This window comes from Oncorhynchus mykiss, chromosome 7 (assembly GCF_013265735.2).
Source record: "Oncorhynchus mykiss isolate Arlee chromosome 7, USDA_OmykA_1.1, whole genome shotgun sequence".
Classification (NCBI taxonomy): Eukaryota; Metazoa; Chordata; class Actinopteri; order Salmoniformes; family Salmonidae; genus Oncorhynchus; species Oncorhynchus mykiss.
The window spans coordinates 85,297,685-85,319,108 of NC_048571.1; the positions used below are offsets into that span (position 1 = coordinate 85,297,685).

The 21,424-nt window shown below is 43.0% G+C and overlaps 1 protein-coding gene across 2 annotated transcripts in view; it reads left to right on the top strand.

Annotated features, from left to right (window-relative positions):
• The first annotated feature begins 3,869 nt into the window (after nt 1–3,869).
• The window catches only part of LOC110528636 (homeodomain-interacting protein kinase 1), a 62,130-nt gene continuing 44,575 nt past the window's right edge, over nt 3,870–21,424 (top strand). For both annotated transcript variants that reach the window (XM_036984258.1, XM_036984259.1), the window contains exons 1-2: nt 3,870–4,232; nt 14,889–15,643. In XM_036984258.1, coding sequence (XP_036840153.1) covers nt 14,891–15,643 — 753 coding nt within the window. In that variant the 5' untranslated portion in view covers nt 3,870–4,232; nt 14,889–14,890. The remainder of the gene's footprint in view (nt 4,233–14,888; nt 15,644–21,424) is intronic.

Consider the following 21,424-nt stretch of genomic DNA (forward strand, 5'->3'; position numbering starts at 1 on the left):
TAGATTGATTTTATTTTATTTAATCAATTTTATAATAAAGCTGTAATGTAACAAAATGGAAGGGGTCTGAATACTTTCTGAATGCACTGTAGCTAACTAAACTACTATCTATGACTGAAAATAGAAGAGGTTTTACAATTCTGAGATCTGTTTTTTAAAAATCTTGATTGATTGATCATCCTTGATGCTCAAGTTACAGGCTTTCTTAAGGACAATGGGGCACAATGGATTAGTTCTGAACATCTTTGGTTGGAGGGAGAAAATGGCGAAAGCGGATGACAGGAATTTGCAAATGAGTCTGGCATCCAGCCAGGGAAGGACCCATCGAGGCCAACAAGCTATTGGCCGATAGCTTTAACATCACATGTATGTAAGACTATGGAACGTATGATTACGGAGAGGCTAACTTACTTCCTGGAGAGTAGGGGGCTAGTATCGCCACATCAGAGTGGATTCAGGAAGGGAAGGGGAACTATGGACCCAGTGCTCTGCTTAGAAGCAGAGGTCAGGAAGGCTCAGGGGAACAAGGAGACTTGTAGCTGTATTTTTCCTCATTGAGGACCATGTATGTTGCATTGATCCGGTCTGACAGGGAAGGAGTGGGGGGCTGGGCGTTCCTCATTGAGGACCATGTATGTTGCATTGATTCCGGTCTGACAGGGAAGGAGTGGGGGGCTGGGCGTTCCTCATTGAGGACCATGTATGTTGCATTGATCCGTTCTGTAATAGACTATGGCAGTACAGCGTATGATTCGGCAGCCCGGACATCATTGCAAAGGCTGGATGTTATACAGGGAGTGGGGCGTTTCAGACCTCCCCATTGGCTGAACTACAGGTGGAGATGGGGGATGTGCCATTGCAGATTAGGAGACTGCAGCTGGCAATGAATTATTGGGTCAACCTACAGGGACATGGGGTGTCTCATCCTGCGAAAGGGATTTTACAGGCATGCTGGGAACATGAGCGAAGACAGAACACGAGCTTTGGGTGGGTTGGTAATACCCAGGTGAAGGAGATGGAGCTGTGTGGAAGGGAGTTTAGTCTAACGGTAGGTATTCCTGTAAATCCACCATGGCTCCTCCCACCTCCAGTAGTAGATCTAGAAGTATTGGAGAGACTACAGAAAGATAGGGAGGGTGTTGATCCATATGATTGGTTTAAGAGACGTCTGGATACTGTGTATCAGAATTTTGTGGCCATTTACACAGATGGTTCAAAAGATCCAAGGACAAGACGTACTGGGTCAGCATCTGTAGTGCAGGAATGTGGGGTGAGAGTCAGGAAACGTATTACAGATCATATGACTGTATATACAGGGGAGCTGATGGCCATACTGTTGGCCTTGCAGTGGGTGGAGGAAGTCAAGCCAGACAGAGTAGTTATTTGCTCTGATTCATGTGCAGTGTTAATGAGTCTCCAGTCCTTTAGGTCATGTAATAGACAAGATCTGCTTTAACGAGGTGCTACAAACCCCATGGCAGGATTAAACAGATAAGATTGACTTGGGTCCCAGCTCATGTGGGGGTGGAGGGGAAGGAGGCAGTTGATGTACTGGCTAAACAAGCACTTAGTAGTGGGGATGTTGATGGACAGTGATGGTGTAGAGATGACAGGTTAATAGCCTGATATAGACAGTGATGGTGTAGAGATGACAGGCTAAATGCCTGATATAGACAGTGATGGTGTAGAGATGACAGGTTAATAGCCTGATATAGACAGTGATGGTGTAGAGATGACAGGAGCTGGTTAAAGCCTGATATAGACAGTGATGGTGTAGAAATGACAGGTTTAAAGCCTGATATAGACAGTGATGGTGTAGAAATGACAGGTTTAAAGCCTGATATAGACAGTGATGGTGTAGAGATGGCAGGAGCAGGTTAAAAGCCTGATATAGACAGTGATGGTGTAGAGATGACAAGCTAAAAGCCTGATATAGACAGTGATGGTGTAGATGTAACAGATGTGAAACGGCTAGCTCAGTTAGCGTGGGCGCTAAATAGCGTTTCAATCAGTGACGTCACTTGCTCTGAGACCTTGAAGTAGTAGTTCCCCTTGCTCTGCAAGGGCCGCGGCTTTTGTGGAGCGATGGGTAACGACGCTTCGTAGGCGTCAGTTGTTGATGTGTGCAGAAGGTCCCTGGTTCGCGCCCGGGTATGGGCGAGGGGACGGTTTAAAAATTATACTGTTACATAGAGATGACAGGTTTAAAGCCTGATATAGACAGTGATGGTGTAGAGATGGCAGGAGCAGGTTAAAAGCCTGACATAGACAGTGATGGTGTAGAGATGACAGGAGCAGGTTTAAAGCCTGATATAGACAGCGATGGTGTATAGATGACAGGTTAATAGCCTGATATGGACAGTGATGGTGTAGAGATGACAGGAGCAGGTTTAAAGCCTGATATAGACAGTGATGGTGTAGAGATGACAGGTTTAAAGCCTGATATAGACAGTGATGGTGTAGAGATGACAGGAGCAGGTTTAAAGCCTGATATAGACAGTGATGGTGTAGAGATGACAGGAGCAGGTTAATAGCCTGATATGGACAGTGATGGTGTAGAGATGACAGGTTTAAAGCCTGATATAGACAGTGATGGTGTAGAGATGACAGGTTTAAAGCCTGATATAGACAGTGATTGTGTAGAGATGACAGGAGCAGTGGAATAGAGATACTAAAGGCAGGCATTTATTTCAAGTACAGAGGAAAGTCTGGAAAGGGAGGACGGCAGGAAGGGACAGTAGAGAGGAGGCTATTTTTACAAGATTAAGGGTGGGACACAGCCAGTAGATTAAGGGTGGGACACAGACAGTAGATTAAGGGTGGGACACAGACAGTAGATTAAGGGTGGGACACAGACAGTAGATTAAGGGTGGGACACAGCCAGTAGATTAAGGGTGGGACACAGCCAGTAGATTAAGGGTGGGACACAGACAGTAGATTAAGGGTGGGACACAGCCAGTAGATTAAGGGTGGGACACAGACAGTAGATTAAGGGTGGGACACAGACAGTAGATTAAGGGTGGGACACAGACAGTAGATTAAGGGTGGGACACAGACAGTAGATTAAGGGTGGGACACAGCCAGTAGATTAAGGGTGGGACACAGCCAGTAGATTAAGGGTGGGACACAGCCAGTAGATTAAGGGTGGGACACAGCCAGTAGATTAAGGGTGGGACACAGCCAGTAGATTAAGGGTGGGACACAGCCAGTAGATTAAGGGTGGGACACAGCCAGTAGATTAAGGGTGGGGCACAGCCAGTAGATTAAGGGTGGGACACAGCCAGTAGATTAAGGGTGGGACACAGCCAGTAGATTAAGGGTGGGACACAGCCAGTAGATTAAGGGTGGGACACAGCCAGTAGATTAAGGGTGGGACACAGACAGTAGATTAAGGGTGGGACACAGACAGTAGATTAAGGGTGGGACACAGCCAGTAGATTAAGGGTGGGACACAGCCAGTAGATTAAGGGTGGGACACAGACAGTAGATTAAGGGTGGGACACGGTTGAATAAGACCTTAAATGTGATGGGAAAGCATCCAACAGGAAAGTGTGATTATTGCCAGGAAACAGAGACCCTGGAGCATGTACTGCTACAGTGTGGGCAGTATCAGAGGGAAAGAGAGAGGCTGACATCTAGTAGAAGGGCATACAGGAAATTATTTTAAAGAGAATATTGAGTAGAACGTCATTAGATATAGTCTGACATGTTTTTTCTTTTTTGAGAGCAACGGGGCTGGCAGGTAGGATTTAGTTTGTCCCGGTCTCTGGCCCACACTCCAGTACAGTAGGTGGCGGTAAATGCACCATAACGCTACATACCAACCGCCGATAAACCCTACCGCAGAAGAAGAATCCGTGACCCGGAAGTACTTAGTATTTCTGGCTTGCTTCACAGCGGTCTGCTGTTAGGTGGTCTTATGATCGGGTTTTAGGTTATAAAATAAGTGTTTTTTAATTTACTGAAATACGTTTTTATTATTTTATTGCTTTTTATTTCATTTTTATTTCAACCGAGTCGACTGTTTCCGACCGAAACCCCCACGCGATTTGTGTGTTTCTTCTTATCTACTTCTCTGTCGTTGGAAAACAATGAAATGAAGGCCTAGCGTTACTAGTTAATCGGCAAAATAGCGAACGTCAGCTAACTAAATCAGATAATCTGCTAGCCTGTGTGGGATTTCAATTGATGACTGTATTAATCATCGACATTACACTGTGAAATCAAATCAGGTATGTAGATGGTTTATGTCTCAAACACGATGTTTTCGGTAGGGTTTACATCCCGAGGGGGATATTGACGTTTCTAACTACGTTAGTTAGCTAGGCTTGAAATGGGACAAGTAGCTAAAGTTAGCCAGCTAGCTACTGTAGTTGTCTATGTCTTCAGTAATGACAATCTCGGCTAGCTCTGTTTTATTTTTCTGCGTTTGATCGATTGTATTGTTTGAGAAATGGGTAACATACAATAAAACGTCATATTGAATAGATCAGGGCTTCCCAAACTGTTTTGCTTCGTGACCCACCGATTGAGTTGTATTTTGAGTTGCGACCCACCATAAGGGTAGAGGGGTGCAAAAACAAGTAGACCAAGCAATACATCAACAATATTATCTTGGCAGCAGATTGAAACTAGCAGTTTCAAAGTTAATCTCATGCAAATCCAGACACCCTGCCATGGAACTGAAAGTAAAACGTTACCGTTTTTAAGCTAATTTCATTGCAATTTGACATGGCCAATGCTGTGTTCTTATGCTCAAACATATCAAAATCAATGGGGCCCTGATTGTCTAGCTTGTATTTTGTTGATTGTAAATGATTAAAGATTATAGGCTATTGTATAATGTACAAGGCCTTTTTACATCAAATCTATTCGGTTTTAGGTGTTTAAGTTTACACTGGAAAATGTTTTTGATACTGAAACATTATATATATATATATATACACACACACTCTTAACAAAAATATAAATGCAACACTTTCAAAGATTATACTGAGTTACAGTTCATATAAGGAAATAAGTCAATTGAAATAGATTAGGGACAAATGAATATATCTATGGATTTCACATGATTTGGAGGGCAATAGGCCCACCCACTGGGGAGCCAGGCACAGCCAATCAGAATGACTTTTTCCCCCACAAAAGTGCTTTATTACAGACATAAATACTCCTCTGAATCCCGCAGGCGATGAAGCTGGATGTGGATGCCCTGGGCTCGCATGGCTACATGTGGTCTGCGGTTGTGAGGCCGGTTGGACGTACTGCCAAATTCTCTAAAATAAAGTTGGAGACGGCTTATATTAGAGAAATGAGCATTCAATTATCTAGCAACCGCTCTGGTGGACATTCCTGCACTCAGCATGCCAATTGTGCGCTCCCTCAACTTGAGACATCTGTGGCATTGTGTTGTGACACAACTGCACATTTTATAGTAGACTGTTATTGTCCCCAGCACAAGGTGCACCTGTGTAATCATGCTGTTGAATCCACTTCTTGATATGACACAACCGTCAGGGGGATGGATTATTTTAGTAAAAGAGAAATGCACACAAACAGGAATGTAAACACATTTGTGCACAACATTTGAGAAAAAATAAGCTTTTTGTTATCATGGAACATTTTATTAGATTTTGTATTTCAGCTCATGAGACATGTTGTGTTTTATATTTTTGTTCTCTGTGTATTTGTGTATATATATTTATTATTTTGTCAATGTCATCCCACCGCTTGGGAACCACTGCAATAGATTACGCCTGGAGGTGAAATGTGGATGTTCACCAGAGTGGCACAACATTTTGATAGTTATCTAGCTAGGCCTTTGTCTCAGGAGAGTCCACTGTTTTGGCCTTAACATTGCAATGGTCAACCTAGATGGAAAAACAGTTCAGATGGTGAAGCTCCTTCTCTTTTCCTTTTTTTTTTGGTATCATACATGGCTAGTATAACATGTATAATGTTGATAAGTGCAGTTGTCTTGAGCACACTAGCTAGATAGCTGTTTGTGAACAACGTTGTTGTCAACAACTTGACAGTCAGACACTAGATAAGGGCTGTGGCCCACTGTATTTTTATTTTGCAAGTCAGTTAAGAACAAATTGTTATTTACAATGACGGCCTAGCAGAAGGCAAAAGGCCTCATGCGGAGACGGGTGCTTGGGATTAAACATGTAAAACAACTAAATGACTAAAAACACATCACGACAAGAGACTACACTACACTACATAAAGAGACAACACTACACTACATAAAGAGACAACACTACACTACATAAAGAGACAACACTACACTACATAAAGAGACAACACTACACTACATAAAGAGACAACACTACACTACATAGAGACAACACTACACTACATGAAGAGACAACACTACACTACATAAAGAGACAACACTACATAAAGAGACAACACTACATAAAGAGACAACACCACTACATAAAGAGACAACACTACACTACATAAAGAGACAACACAACACTACATAAAGAGACAACACAACACTACATAGAGACAACACTACATAAAGAGACAACACAACACTACATAAAGAGACAACACTACATAAAGAGACAACACCACTACATAAAGAGACAACACTACACTACATAAAGAGACAACACAACACTACATAAAGAGACAACACTACACTACATAAAGAGACAACACAACACTACATAAAGAGACAACACTACACTACATAAAGAGACAACACTACACTACATAAAGAGACAACACTACACTACATAAAGAGACAACACTACACTACATAAAGAGACAACACTACATAGAGACAACACAACACTACATAAAGAGACAACACTACATAAAGAGACAACACCACTACACTACACTACATAAAGAGACAACACAACACTACATAGAGACAACACAACACTACATAAAGAGACAACACAACACTACATAAAGAGACAACACTACATAAAGAGACAACACCACTACATAAAGAGACAACACTACACTACATAAAGAGACAACACAACACTACATAAAGAGACAACACTACACTACATAAAGAGACAACACAACACTACATAAAGAGACAACACAACACTACATAAAGAGACAACACTACATAAAGAGACAACACAACACTACATAAAGAGACAACACTACATCAAGAGACAACACTACATAGAGACAACACAACACTACATAAAGAGACAACACAACACTACATAAAGAGACAACACTACACTACATAAAGAGACAACACTACATAAAGAGACAACACTACATAAAGAGACAACACAACACTACATAAAGAGACAACACTACACTACATAAAGAGACAACACTACATAAAGAGACAACACAACACTACATAAAGAGACAACACTACATAAAGAGACAACACTACATAAAGAGACAACACAACACTACATAAAGAGACAACACTACATAAAGAGACAACACTACATAAAGAGACAACACTACATAAAGAGACAACACTACATAAAGAGACAACACTACATAAAGAGAGAACACAACACTACATAAAGAGACAACACTACATAAAGAGACAACACTACATTACATAAAGAGACAACACTACACTACATAGAGACAACACTACACTACATAAAGAGACAACACTACACTACATAAAGAGACAACACTACACTACATAAAGAGACAACACTACATCAAGAGACAACACTACATAGAGACAACACAACACTACATAAAGAGACAACACAACACTACATAAAGAGACAACACAACACTACATAAAGAGACAACACTACACTACATAAAGAGACAACACTACATAGACAACACTACCTAAAGAGACAAGACTACATAAAGAGACAACACTACATAAAGAGACAACACTACATAAAGAGACAACACTACATAAAGAGACAACACTACATAAAGAGACAACACTACATAAAGAGACAACACTACATAAAGAGACAACACTACACTACATAAAGAGACAACACTACACTACATAAAGAGACAACACTACACTACATAAAGAGACAACACAACACTACATAAAGAGACAACACTACACTACATAAAGAGACAACACTACATAAAGAGACAACACTACATAAAGAGACAACACAACACTACATAAAGAGAGAACACAACACTACATAGAGACAACACAACACTACATAAAGAGACGACACTACATAAAGAGACAACACCACTACATGAAGAGAGAACACAACACCACATAAAGAGACAACACTACACTACATGAAGAGACAACACTACATAAAGAGACAACACAACACTACATAAAGAGACAACACTACATAAAGAGACAACACCACACTACATAAAGAGAGAACACAACACTACATAGAGACAACACAACACTACATAAAGAGACGACACTACATAAAGAGACAACACCACTACATGAAGAGAGAACACAACACCACATAAAGAGACAACACTACACTACATAAAGAGACAACACTACACTACATAAAGAGACAACACTACCTAAAGAGACAACACTACATAAAGAGACAACACTACATAAAGAGACAACACTACATAAAGAGACAACACTACATAAAGAGACAACACTACATAAAGAGACAACACTACATAAAGAGACAACACTACACTACATAAAGAGACAACACTACACTACATAAAGAGACAACACTACACTACATAAAGAGACAACACAACACTACATAAAGAGACAACACTACACTACATAAAGAGACAACACTACATAAAGAGACAACACTACATAAAGAGACAACACAACACTACATAAAGAGAGAACACAACACTACATAGAGACAACACAACACTACATAAAGAGACGACACTACATAAAGAGACAACACCACTACATGAAGAGAGAACACAACACCACATAAAGAGACAACACTACACTACATGAAGAGACAACACTACATAAAGAGACAACACAACACTACATAAAGAGACAACACTACATAAAGAGACAACACCACACTACATAAAGAGAGAACACAACACTACATAAAGAGACAACACTACATAAAGAGACAACACAACACTACATAAAGAGACAACACAACACTACATGAAGAGACAACACTACATGAAGAGACAACACTACATAAAGAGACAACACTACATAAAGAGAGACAACACTACATAAAGAGACAACACAACACTACATAAAGAGAGACAACACTACACTACATAGAGACAACACAACACTACATAAAGAGACAACACAACACTACATAAAGAGACAACACAACACTACATAAAGAGACAACACAACACTACATAAAGAGACAACACTACATAAAGAGACAACACAACACAACACTACATAAAGAGACAACACTACATAAAGAGACAACACTACATAAAGAGACAACACTACATTAAGAGACAACACAACACTACATAAAGAGACAACACTACATAAAGAGACAACACTACATAAAGAGACAACACTACATAAAGAGACAACACTACATAAAGAGACAACACTACATAAAGAGACAACACTACATAAAGAGACAACACTACATAAAGAGACAACACAACACTACATAAAGAGACAACACTACATAAAGAGACAACACTACATAAAGAGACAACACTACATAAAGAGACAACACTACACTACATAAAGAGACAACACTACACTACAGAAAGAGACAACACTACCTAAAGAGACAACACTACATAAAGAGACAACACTACATAAAGAGACAACACTACCTAAAGAGACAACACTACATAAAGAGACAACACTACATAAAGAGACAACACTACACTACATAAAGAGACAACACTACACTACATAAAGAGACTACACTACATAAAGAGACAACACTACACTACATAAAGAGACTACACTACATAAAGAGACAACACCACTACATAAAGAGACAACACTACACTACATAAAGAGACAACACTACATAAAGAGACAACACAACACAACACTACATAAAGAGACAACACTACATAAAGAGACAACACTACATAAAGAGACAACACTACATAAAGAGACAACACTACATAAAGAGACAACACAACACAACACTACATAAAGAGACAACACTACATAAAGAGACAACACTACATAAAGAGACAACACTACATAAAGAGACAACACAACACAACACTACATAAAGAGACAACACTACATAAAGAGACAACACTACATAAAGAGACAACACTACATAAAGAGACAACACTACACTACATAAAGAGACAACACTACACTACATAAAGAGACAACACTACCTAAAGAGACAACACTACATAAAGAGACAACACTACCTAAAGAGACAACACTACATAAAGAGACAACACTACATAAAGAGACAACACTACACTACATAAAGAGACAACACTACACTACATAAAGAGACTACACTACATAAAGAGACAACACTACACTACATAAAGAGACTACACTACATAAAGAGACAACACCACTACATAAAGAGACAACACTACACTACATAAAGAGACAACACTACACTACATAAAGAGACAACGCTACATAAAGAGACAACACTACATAAAGAGACAACACTACATAAAGAGACAACACCACTACATAAAGAGACAACACCACTCCATAAAGAGACAACACTACACTACATAAAGAGACAACACTACACTACATAAAGAGACAACACTACACTACATAAAGAGACAACACTACACTACATAAAGAGACAACACTACACTACATAAAGAGACAACACTACACTACATAAAGAGACAACACTACACTACATAAAGAGACAACACTACACTACATAAAGAGACAACACTACACTACATAAAGAGACAACACTACACTACATAAAGAGACAACACAACACTACATAAAGAGACAACACTACACTACATAAAGAGACAACACTACATAAAGAGACAACACTACATAAAGAGACAACACAACACTACATAAAGAGAGAACACAACACTACATAGAGACAACACAACACTACATAAAGAGACGACACTACATAAAGAGACAACACCACTACATGAAGAGAGAACACAACACCACATAAAGAGACAACACTACACTACATGAAGAGACAACACTACATAAAGAGACAACACAACACTACATAAAGAGACAACACTACATAAAGAGACAACACCACACTACATAAAGAGAGAACACAACACTACATAAAGAGACAACACTACATAAAGAGACAACACAACACTACATAAAGAGACAACACAACACTACATGAAGAGACAACACTACATAAAGAGACAACACTACATAAAGAGAGACAACACTACATAAAGAGACAACACAACACTACATAAAGAGAGACAACACTACATAAAGAGAGACAACACTACATAAAGAGACAACACTACATAAAGAGACAACACTACATAAAGAGACAACACAACACAACACTACATAAAGAGACAACACTACATAAAGAGACAACACTACATTAAGAGACAACACAACACTACATAAAGAGACAACACTACATAAAGAGACAACACTACATAAAGAGACAACACTACATAAAGAGACAACACTACATAAAGAGACAACACAACACTACATAAAGAGACAACACTACATAAAGAGACAACACTACATAAAGAGACAACACTACACTACATAAAGAGACAACACTACACTACATAAAGAGACAACACTACCTAAAGAGACAACACTACATAAAGAGACAACACTACCTAAAGAGACAACACTACCTAAAGAGACAACACTACCTAAAGAGACAACACTACATAAAGAGACAACACTACATAAAGAGACAACACTACATAAAGAGACAACACTACATAAAGAGACAACACAACACTACATAAAGAGACAACACTACATAAAGAGACAACACAACACTACATAAAGAGACAACACAACACTACATAAAGAGACAACACAACACTACATAAAGAGACAACACAACACTACATAAAGAGACAACACAACACTACATAAAGAGACAACACTACATAAAGAGACAACACTACATAAAGAGACAACACTACATAAAGAGACAACACAACACTACATAAAGAGACAACACAACACTACATAAAGAGACAACACTACATAAAGAGACAACACTACATAAAGAGACAACACAACACAACACTACATAAAGAGACAACACTACATAAAGAGAGAGACCTAAGACAACAACATAGCATGTAACACAGCATGGTTGCAACACATGACAACACAGCATGGCAACATGACAACACAGCATGGCAACATGACAACACAGCATGGTAGCAACACAACATGACAACACAGCATGGTAGCAACACATGACAACACAGCATGGCAACATGACAACACAGCATGGTAGCAACACAACATGACAACACAGCATGGTAGCAACACATGACAACACAGCATGGCAACATGACAACACAGCATGACAACATGACAACACAGCATGGTAGCAACACATGACAACACAGCATGGCAACATGACAACACAGCATGGCAACACAACATGACAACACAGCATGGTAGCAACACAACATGACAACACAGCATGGTACAAGCATTATTGGGCACAGACAACAGCAGGAAGGTAGAGACAACAATACATCACGCAAAGCAGCCACAACTGTCAGTAAGAGTGTCTATGATTGAGTCTTTGAATTAAGAGATGGAGATAAAACTGTCCAGTTTTGTGCTCCAGGAGAGCTAGCTAACTTCCTTGCAGGGTTTTGTTACAGCCCATTTAGTGCACTACATTCGATCATTTGGGACGTGGGTTTCTCCTCGACACAGTTCAAATCTAATTTTATTTGTCACACGTGCCGAATACAACCGTACCGTGAAATGCTTACTTACAAGCCCTTAACCCACAATGCAGTTAGAATCATCATGACTAGCTTTAACCAACTCTCCAAATACTTCTATAGTGCAGTCAGGCAATGGAAGAAGAGATGCATGCTAGCAGCCTAGGTGAGAGGAGATGCATGCTAGCAGCCTAGGTGAGAGGAGATGCATGCTAGCAGCCTAGGTGAGAGGAGATGCATGCTAGCAGCCTAGGTGAGAGGAGATGCATGCTAGCAGCCTAGGTGAGAGGAGATGCATGCTAGCAGCCTAGGTGAGATGAGATGCATGCTAGCAGCCTAGGTGAGATGAGATGCATGCTAGCAGCCTAGGTGAGAGGAGATGCATGCTAGCAGCCTAGGTGAGATGAGATGCATGTTAGCAGCCTAGGTGAGAGGAGATGCATGCTAGCAGCCTAGGTGAGAGGAGATGCATGCTAGCAGCCTAGGTGAGAGGAGATGAGATGCATGCTAGCAGCCTAGGTGAGAGGAGATGAGATGCATGCTAGCAGCCTAGGTGAGAGGAGATGCATGCTAGCAGCCTAGGTGAGATGAGATGCATGCTAGCAGCCTAGGTGAGAGGAGATGAGATGCATGCTAGCAGCCTAGGTGAGATGAGATGCATGCTAGCAGCCTAGGTGAGAGGAGATGCATGCTAGCAGCCTAGGTGAGATGAGATGCATGCTAGCAGCCTAGGTGAGAGGAGATGAGATGCATGCTAGCAGCCTAGGTGAGATGAGATGCATGTTAGCAGCCTAGGTGAGAGGAGATGCATGTTAGCAGCCTAGGTGAGAGGAGATGCATGCTAGCAGCCTAGGTGAGAGGAGATGGGATGCATGCTAGCAGCCTAGGTGAGAGGAGATGAGATGCATGCTAGCAGCCTAGGTGAGATGAGATGCATGCTAGCAGCCTAGGTGAGAGGAGATGAGATGCATGCTAGCAGCCTAGGTGAGAGGAGATGCATGCTAGCAGCCTAGGTGAGAGGAGATGCATGCTAGCAGCCTAGGTGAGATGAGATGCATGCTAGCAGCCTAGGTGAGAGGAGATGAGATGCATGCTAGCAGCCTAGGTGAGATGAGATGCATGCTAGCAGCCTAGGTGAGAGGAGATGCATGCTAGCAGCCTAGGTGAGATGAGATGCATGCTAGCAGCCTAGGTGAGAGGAGATGAGATGCATGCTAGCAGCCTAGGTGAGATGAGATGCATGCTAGCAGCCTAGGTGAGATGAGATGCATGTTAGCAGCCTAGGTGAGAGGAGATGAGATGCATGCTAGCAGCCTAGGTGAGAGGAGATGAGATGCATGCTAGCAGCCTAGGTGAGAGGAGATGCATGCTAGCAGCCTAGGTGAGATGAGATGCATGCTAGCAGCCTAGGTGAGATGAGATGCATGCTAGCAGCCTAGGTGAGAGGAGATGGGATGCATGCTAGCAGCCTAGGTGAGAGTGTCTCAGAGTAAGAGTGCTGATCTAGGATCAGTTTTCTCTTTAAGATTGTCATGAATGGACAGGAGAGATCTGGGGCCGTATCCACAAAGCATTTCAAAGTAAGAGTGCTGGATCTAGGATCAGTTTTGCCCTTTTATTTCATAATGACAGATCCCAGATCAGTACTCTTACTCTGAAATGCTTTGTGTATACGGGCCCAGGCCCCCAGGTCTTTCGTGTCCATGTAATCTTTATCGAAAATAGAAAACGCACCCTAGTTCAGTATTCCTGTTCCCGAGATGCTTCATAAACACAGGCTCAGGAGTCAGTTTTTGGCTGATAGGAGAGGAATTTAGCAGACAGATAAAATGGACACAACACACATTCACAGTATGTATTTCTTGCTAAATGAGCATTCTGTAACATGCAATGTGTTTTTTTGTTGCTATAAGACCTTTGATCAAGGCACGATGACGTGTTAAATGTTGTATATGGATCTCTTCTTTTCTCTCCTTCCCTCTCCCCTCCTCTCCCCTCTCCTTCCCTCTCCCCTCCTCTCCTTCCCTCTCCCCTCTCCTTCCCTCTCCCCTCCTCTCCTTCCCTCTCCCCTCCTCTCCTTCCCTCTCCCCTCCTCTCCTCAGGTATGTCGTCCCAGCTCCAGGTGTTCTCTGCTCCCTCCAGCTCTTCCAGCGCATTTTGTCGTGTCAAGAAGATGAAGGTGGAGAACTGTGTTTGGGACGCTTCCTCTGACTGCCCATACGGTTCCGTGGGGGGGCAGCAGGGAGTAGGCGGTTACTCCTTCACCCCTGCACTAGGCATGGCGGTGCCCCCCTTCGCCCCCTCTGCGTTAGTGTTCCCTCCCGCCCCAGGCTCCCGTGGCCAGGTGGTGGTCAGGCCAGCGGACAGCACGGGCAACCTCCCCCGGGGTTCCAGTCGCCGCCTCAACGACCAGTACACGCACCCCTCACACACAAACTCTGAGACGGCCAGCATGGGGAACGGGATGCGACGACAGGGCCAGAAGAGGAAGAATGACGAGGTCGTCAAAGGGAGCGGGAGCGGCTGTGGGAGTGTTCAGATCTTAGAGGAGCTCTCTGCCCCTCCTCCCGTCTTCTCTACGCGTACGGGAGGAGGAGGAGGAGGAGGGGGTACGGGCCAGTCCATCCCCCACTCGGCCACCACCACCAAGAGCTCCAGCTCCAGTGGAGAAGGGGACTACCAGCTGGTGCAACATGAGATTCTGTGTTCGGTCTCCTGTAGTTATGAGGTGCTGGAGTTCCTGGGGAGAGGGACCTTCGGTCAGGTGACCAAGTGTTGGAAGAGGGGAACCAATGATATCGTGGCCATCAAGATCCTCAAGAACCACCCCTCGTACGCACGACAGGGTCAGATCGAGGTGAGTCATTTTATTTGATTTGGTTCATTCATGTTTGTCGCCCTTCAAGACGTGGTACTGCTTTGTCAGTCTGTTACGCTTGGTTGATTTTAATTGGTGATGTGTATTAGCCTGGATTCCAGACCGATGTGTATTAGCCTGGATTCCAGACCGATGTGTATTAGCCTGGATTCCAGACCGATGTGTATTAGCCTGGATTCCAGACCGATGTGATCCGTTTCACCTTCATGGTTTTGTGACGTGAGAGCATATCAGCTCGGATACCTGGCTAGACGTTTATTGCCTTTCAAGAGGAAATGTCCCATAGCCCTTAGAGCGACCGCCCCTAAAAAAAGCAACCAATTTCAACCAATCCCCTTGAAAACAGCCTGTGTCGCATCGATATGAATCAGACACGGAAAGTGTAAATTGGATCATTGGATCAAATTGGATCAAAGTCAGTCTCGTCTAAAACAGAGTTTGGAACCTGAGTGTGTCACAACTAATACATGGTCATCTCTAGAAACTAGGTACCACTGAGGATTTTCTACACGGGACAACTTGCTAAATCGGTTTATAACATTGTTATATAAAGGGGGATCATATTCAATATAACTCACACGTTGGTGTTTAAGCCTTTCTCCTGGTTGGCGTCTTGTCGGATTTGTCCAGATTCGTGTGACATCAAACATTTACTTCTCTGTCCTTGCATCTAATCAGTCAGTTAAATTAGCCATAGATCCAGGATTCTTACAAGGTTCAATCTGTCAGATAATTATTTTTTGTGTTGTTTTTTTGTATAGAGGTCTCAGTAACAGTTAGTAACAGTGTCTCCTTCGTGTCAACGGGGTGAAAACTGTTTTAAATAAATCCAAAATAATGTATTGCATTACGAAATTGAACGTCTCTAACCGACCTAACCGCGATACTTAAAACCTAAATCGATACTGTCATTAGGGCGGCGCACAATTGGCCCAGCGTAGTCCGGGTTTGGCCGTCATTGTAAAATAATAATTTCCTAGTTAAATAAAGGTTAAATGAAGTAGAATATTTCTAATTATGCTGATATTTTCACACATCATCTGATCCAGGAAGGAATTTTCTGACTGACAGTCAAGTGAAGAACAGCTGTTGGGATAGCGCGTGCGAGGCAACCACAGCCCAAGTGTTGGGGGAAAAAAATGTGTTTGCGAGGAATGTCCAGAATACTTCGGTGTATCCTTCGTTATGCCGGTGAAAACAGTTATGCCTGGATCCCATGTTGGATCTAATATCCCTAACGAATTGATGTTGTCAAACTTACTCAGAATGCTGCATACCGCTTGGTGTTCAACGTTCACACGTTCTTCCAGAGCAGGGGCCCCCATCGATTACGGATTACCAAAAGAAAGCCAGCCACGTCGCGGACTCCAACGCCGCACTGCCGAACGAGCTGAACATCATTTTCGAGCACAGTGACGATTTTGAGCGGCCGAGGAAAATCCCCCGGTGGCAAAGAGGGATAGGTACTTACGGTCTCCACAGAGGACGTGTGTAAGTCATTCAAACAAGTTAACCCTCGCAGTGCTGCCGACCGAGACTGCATCCAAAGCCACGCCCTCAGTGTATGTTCAAACCAGCTGGGTGTTGTGTTTTCTGGAATTTTCAATCTCCCTCGAGCACAGAACACCATCCACACCTGCTTCAAGATGTCCGCTATCATCCCCGTTCCCAAAAAAGGGAAAGTAACCGAACTGAATGACAACTGACCAGTAGAACTCATTTCCTTCATCATGAAGTGATTCAAAGTCCACATAACCACCTCCCTCCCCGACACACTCGACTCTTTCCAATTTGGCTGCCGGCCCTTGACAGATCCAAGGATGACACAATCGCTATTGCACTGCACATTGCCTTCACGCACCTGGACAAAAGGAAAGCATATGCGAGGGTGCTGTTCCATCGACTACAGCTCAACCTTCAATACCATAGTGCCCTCTAAGCTCACCACAAAACTAACGGCCAAGGGAGTGAACTCCTCCCTGGACATCCTGCCGAGACGCCCTCAAGTGGAGGAGGTAGGCCACATTACCTCCTCCACAATGATCCTCAACTCAGGGGGGCCCCACAAGGGTACGTCCTCGGTCCCCTCCTGTACTCCCTGTATACCCACGACTGCGTGGCCTCGCACAGTTCCAACTCCATTAAGTTCGCTTACAAGACGACCGTAGTAGGCCTGATTACCAACAACAATGAAACGGTCTACAGGGAGGAGGTAGGCACTCTGACGGCATGGTGCCAGGTAAACAACCTCTCCCTCAAAGTCAGAAAAACAAAGGAGCTGATTGCGCACTTCAGGACAAACCAGGCTGGGCATGCCCCCATTCTCATCAACCGGGCTGCCGTGGAGACGACCAAAAACTTAAGTTCTTCTGCGTACACATTTCCGAATGAGCGGTACTGGTCAAACCACATGGACACCGTGGTGCAGGCACAACAGCAACTCTTCAACTTAGGATACTGAAGAAATTCGTCATGTCCCTGAGGCTCCTCAGTGTCCTCCTCAGTGTCCATCGAGAGCATACTATCAGGGTGCAACACCGCCTGGTACGGCACCGCCGCAGACCGCAAGGTGCTGGTACGCTCACTGCCTGGCCTCCAGGACACATCAGGGACCCGAGTCATGGCCTGTTCTCCCCGCTTCCATCACTCAGACGTAGCAGCATCATGGCAAAAACTGTCAGACTTAATTTTTTTTTATTTAACCTTTATTTATCTAGCAAATTCACATTTACAATGACGGCCTAAGAGCACAGGGTTAACTGCCTTGTTCAGGGGCAGAACGACAGATTTTTACCTTGTCAGCTCGGGGATTTGATCTAGCAAACTTTTGGTTACTGGCCCAACGCTCTAACCACTAGGCTACCTGCTGGCTGATAGTTTTTACCCCCAGACCATCAGGCTGCTGAATAGCCACCACAGCAAGTGGAACTGCTCCTCCTTACTTTCAGGCTATGCTCAAACCCTTCACCACACCCTGAGCCCTCCTTCCTGCCACCTCGGGTCTCTTGTCCAAGCTTTTTCCCCTTTACTAGCTATGACTTTGCTGATAGCTTTTTTTTTTATTGAGGGGAAGTGTACTTACTTATGACTGACTGACTGATATGTGTTTGTCCTACTATCATTTGCTTGGCCTAAAAAAAAACGTGTTGTTCTTAGTGTTGTTCTTAAAGGGGTTCTATGTTAAGCCCTGTATGTTGTTTTACTATAATATTATATAATGTATTATAAGATTTGCAAATCTGGAGCTGGTTAACAATCCACTCAACAGTGCAGCGTTAACAGCCCAACAAACAGAGTTGGGTCTCAGCCTTTATAGGAAAATACAACCTGTGTGTGTGTCTCTGTGGACTGTGTGTGTGTCTGTGTGTGTCTGTGTGTGTCTCTGTGGACTGTGAGTGTGTCTCTGTGTGTCTGTGTGGACTGTGTGTGTGTCTCTGTGTGTCTGTGTGGACTGTGTGTGTGTCTGTGTGTGTCTCTGTGGACTGTGAGTGTGTGTGTGTGTGTGTGTGTGTCTGTGTGTGTCTGTGTGTGTCTGTGTGTGTCTCTGTGGACTGTAACTGTGTGAGTGAGTGAGTGTGTGAGTGTGTGAGTGTGTGAGTGTGTGAGTGTGTGAGTGTGTGAGTGTGTGAGTGAGTGAGTGAGTGAGTGTGTGAGTGAGTGAGTGAGTGTGTGAGTGAGTGAGTGAGTGTGTGAGTGAGTGAGTGTCTGTGTGTGTCTCTGTGGACTGTAACTGTGAGTGAGTGAGTGAGTGAGTGAGTGAGTGTGTGTCTGTGTGTGTCTTTGTGGACTGTAACTGTGAGTGAGTGAGTGAGTGTGTGTGTGATAACTGCTGCTCAAGCTGACCTCTGTTCTCTTCATATCTCCACACTGAAAGATAGGAAAAGAACAGGGTGGACCAAAAAAAAACCGTGGTCAGTCAGTCTGAGGCTCTTTGTCTTTGGCCGCGTGACCCAAGTTACTCAGAAACAACGAGAGGAAAAACACTGGCTTCTTGATAGATGCGAGAAAACAGACCGTCTCAAGGCTTAAAAATCCTTCTTTTAACATGTCTCCCTCCCCTTCATCTACATTGATCTGGTAGTGAATTTAACAAGTGACATCAACAAGGGATCATAGCTGTCGCCCGGTCAGTCTGTCATGGAAAGGTGTTCCTAATGTTTTACATTCTCTGTGTATATATATATATCCCTAGGCCTGTTGTCGTTGTATGGGTTGGAATTATGGGCCAAATGAAGATTGGGGTTTGGATTAAAATTGTTAACAAAATCATGCCCCCTTTTGGCCAAGCTCCACGTGCAAATTGCCCCCCGGTCTGCCTGCTTCCATTCATTGAATGGGCCCCCCCCTCCTCCCAACACGTTCAACGGAAGGCAGATCGTGACCATGCCTCCACAGTCAAAGTTATGTGGTTTGCATGTCCTGCCGGAGGATCCTGGCTATGCGGAACAGGTGGATGGCGCTCGTCTGGTGGTGGTGAGTATAACCAGAGATAATGACCTCCCTGGTATGACTTAGTTAACGACGTTTGATAATGTTATTGCTGGTTATGTTGGTAGCTATCTTTAAAACATTATATCTTTTTTTATAGATAAAACGGGGGCAGGCTTAGCTGACATTTTAGCTAACGTAAGTCTTAACTAGCTAGCCAGCTGTCTCATGACAATGTTAGTTAAATCGTGCTCCTACCAGTTTGTGTATTGTCTAGATACTGCTGGTGATTTAATGTTGTTATTTGATCATGCTAGCGAGTTGCAAGCTAGTTACAGGTTAGGTAGCTAGCTAGCTAGCTAACGTTAGCATGCAAGTCCGATTTGCAAGTTAGTTTGTGGCTCATACAAGTGTATATTGCCTTAAGGCAAAACTTAATAATGGGTGCAACTCTGGTCGTAACAACCTCACCACGGAGTCGGATTTATACAGTGAATTTGGAGCATCAAACCGCAAATTCGTCAGCCACCTGACTCTAGTCCCATCTGAGGCTACAGGCAGCCAGTCTACATCTGTAAACGCATGCAATTAGGATTTACCACAGACACAAAGTCAAAATTGGCTATAATGTAACAAATCATGAAAAACGAATTAATTTATTTTGTTGCTTTTTCGGGTTTTGATTTGAGGTTAGGCATAAGGTTAGCATTGTGGTTAGGTTATGAAATCACATTTTAAGAATGTTTAGAAATGGTTGGGGTTTGTGGCTGTGGTAACTAGTGACGATTTAGAAATGTCTTTACTGAGGTTACTGCCCTGATGACAGACCAAGGTTAGTTCCTCAAATACAACCAGTCAGAGTCATTTTGGTTGTGAAGTACATTATCAAAAAATCTTTGTCCTTTTCTAAATGCAATTTAACCACGTGTCTATTGTATCACCCTGTCACAGGCCCTCCGTGTCAACACCACCACATTGTGTACGAGGATCGCCTGCTGCAGTTGTTCGAGACGGATCCAGTTTGCAGCCCAACATGCAACAGGGAGGAGACCAGAAAAGGGGACCCGCAGCATCACGCAGACATACCCTCTCTGTACATGACCTGGACTCGAGTCACATGACCTGGACTCGAGTCACATGACCTGGACTCGAGTCACATGACCTGGACTCGAGTCACATGACCTGGACTCGAGTCACATGACCTGGACTCGAGTCACATGACCTGGACTCGAGTCACATGACCTGGACTCGAGTCACAAATTTGATGACTTAAAACTAGAGACGGATTACTTGAAATTATCTGACCAGGTTTTTGTAATGTTTTGTTACTTG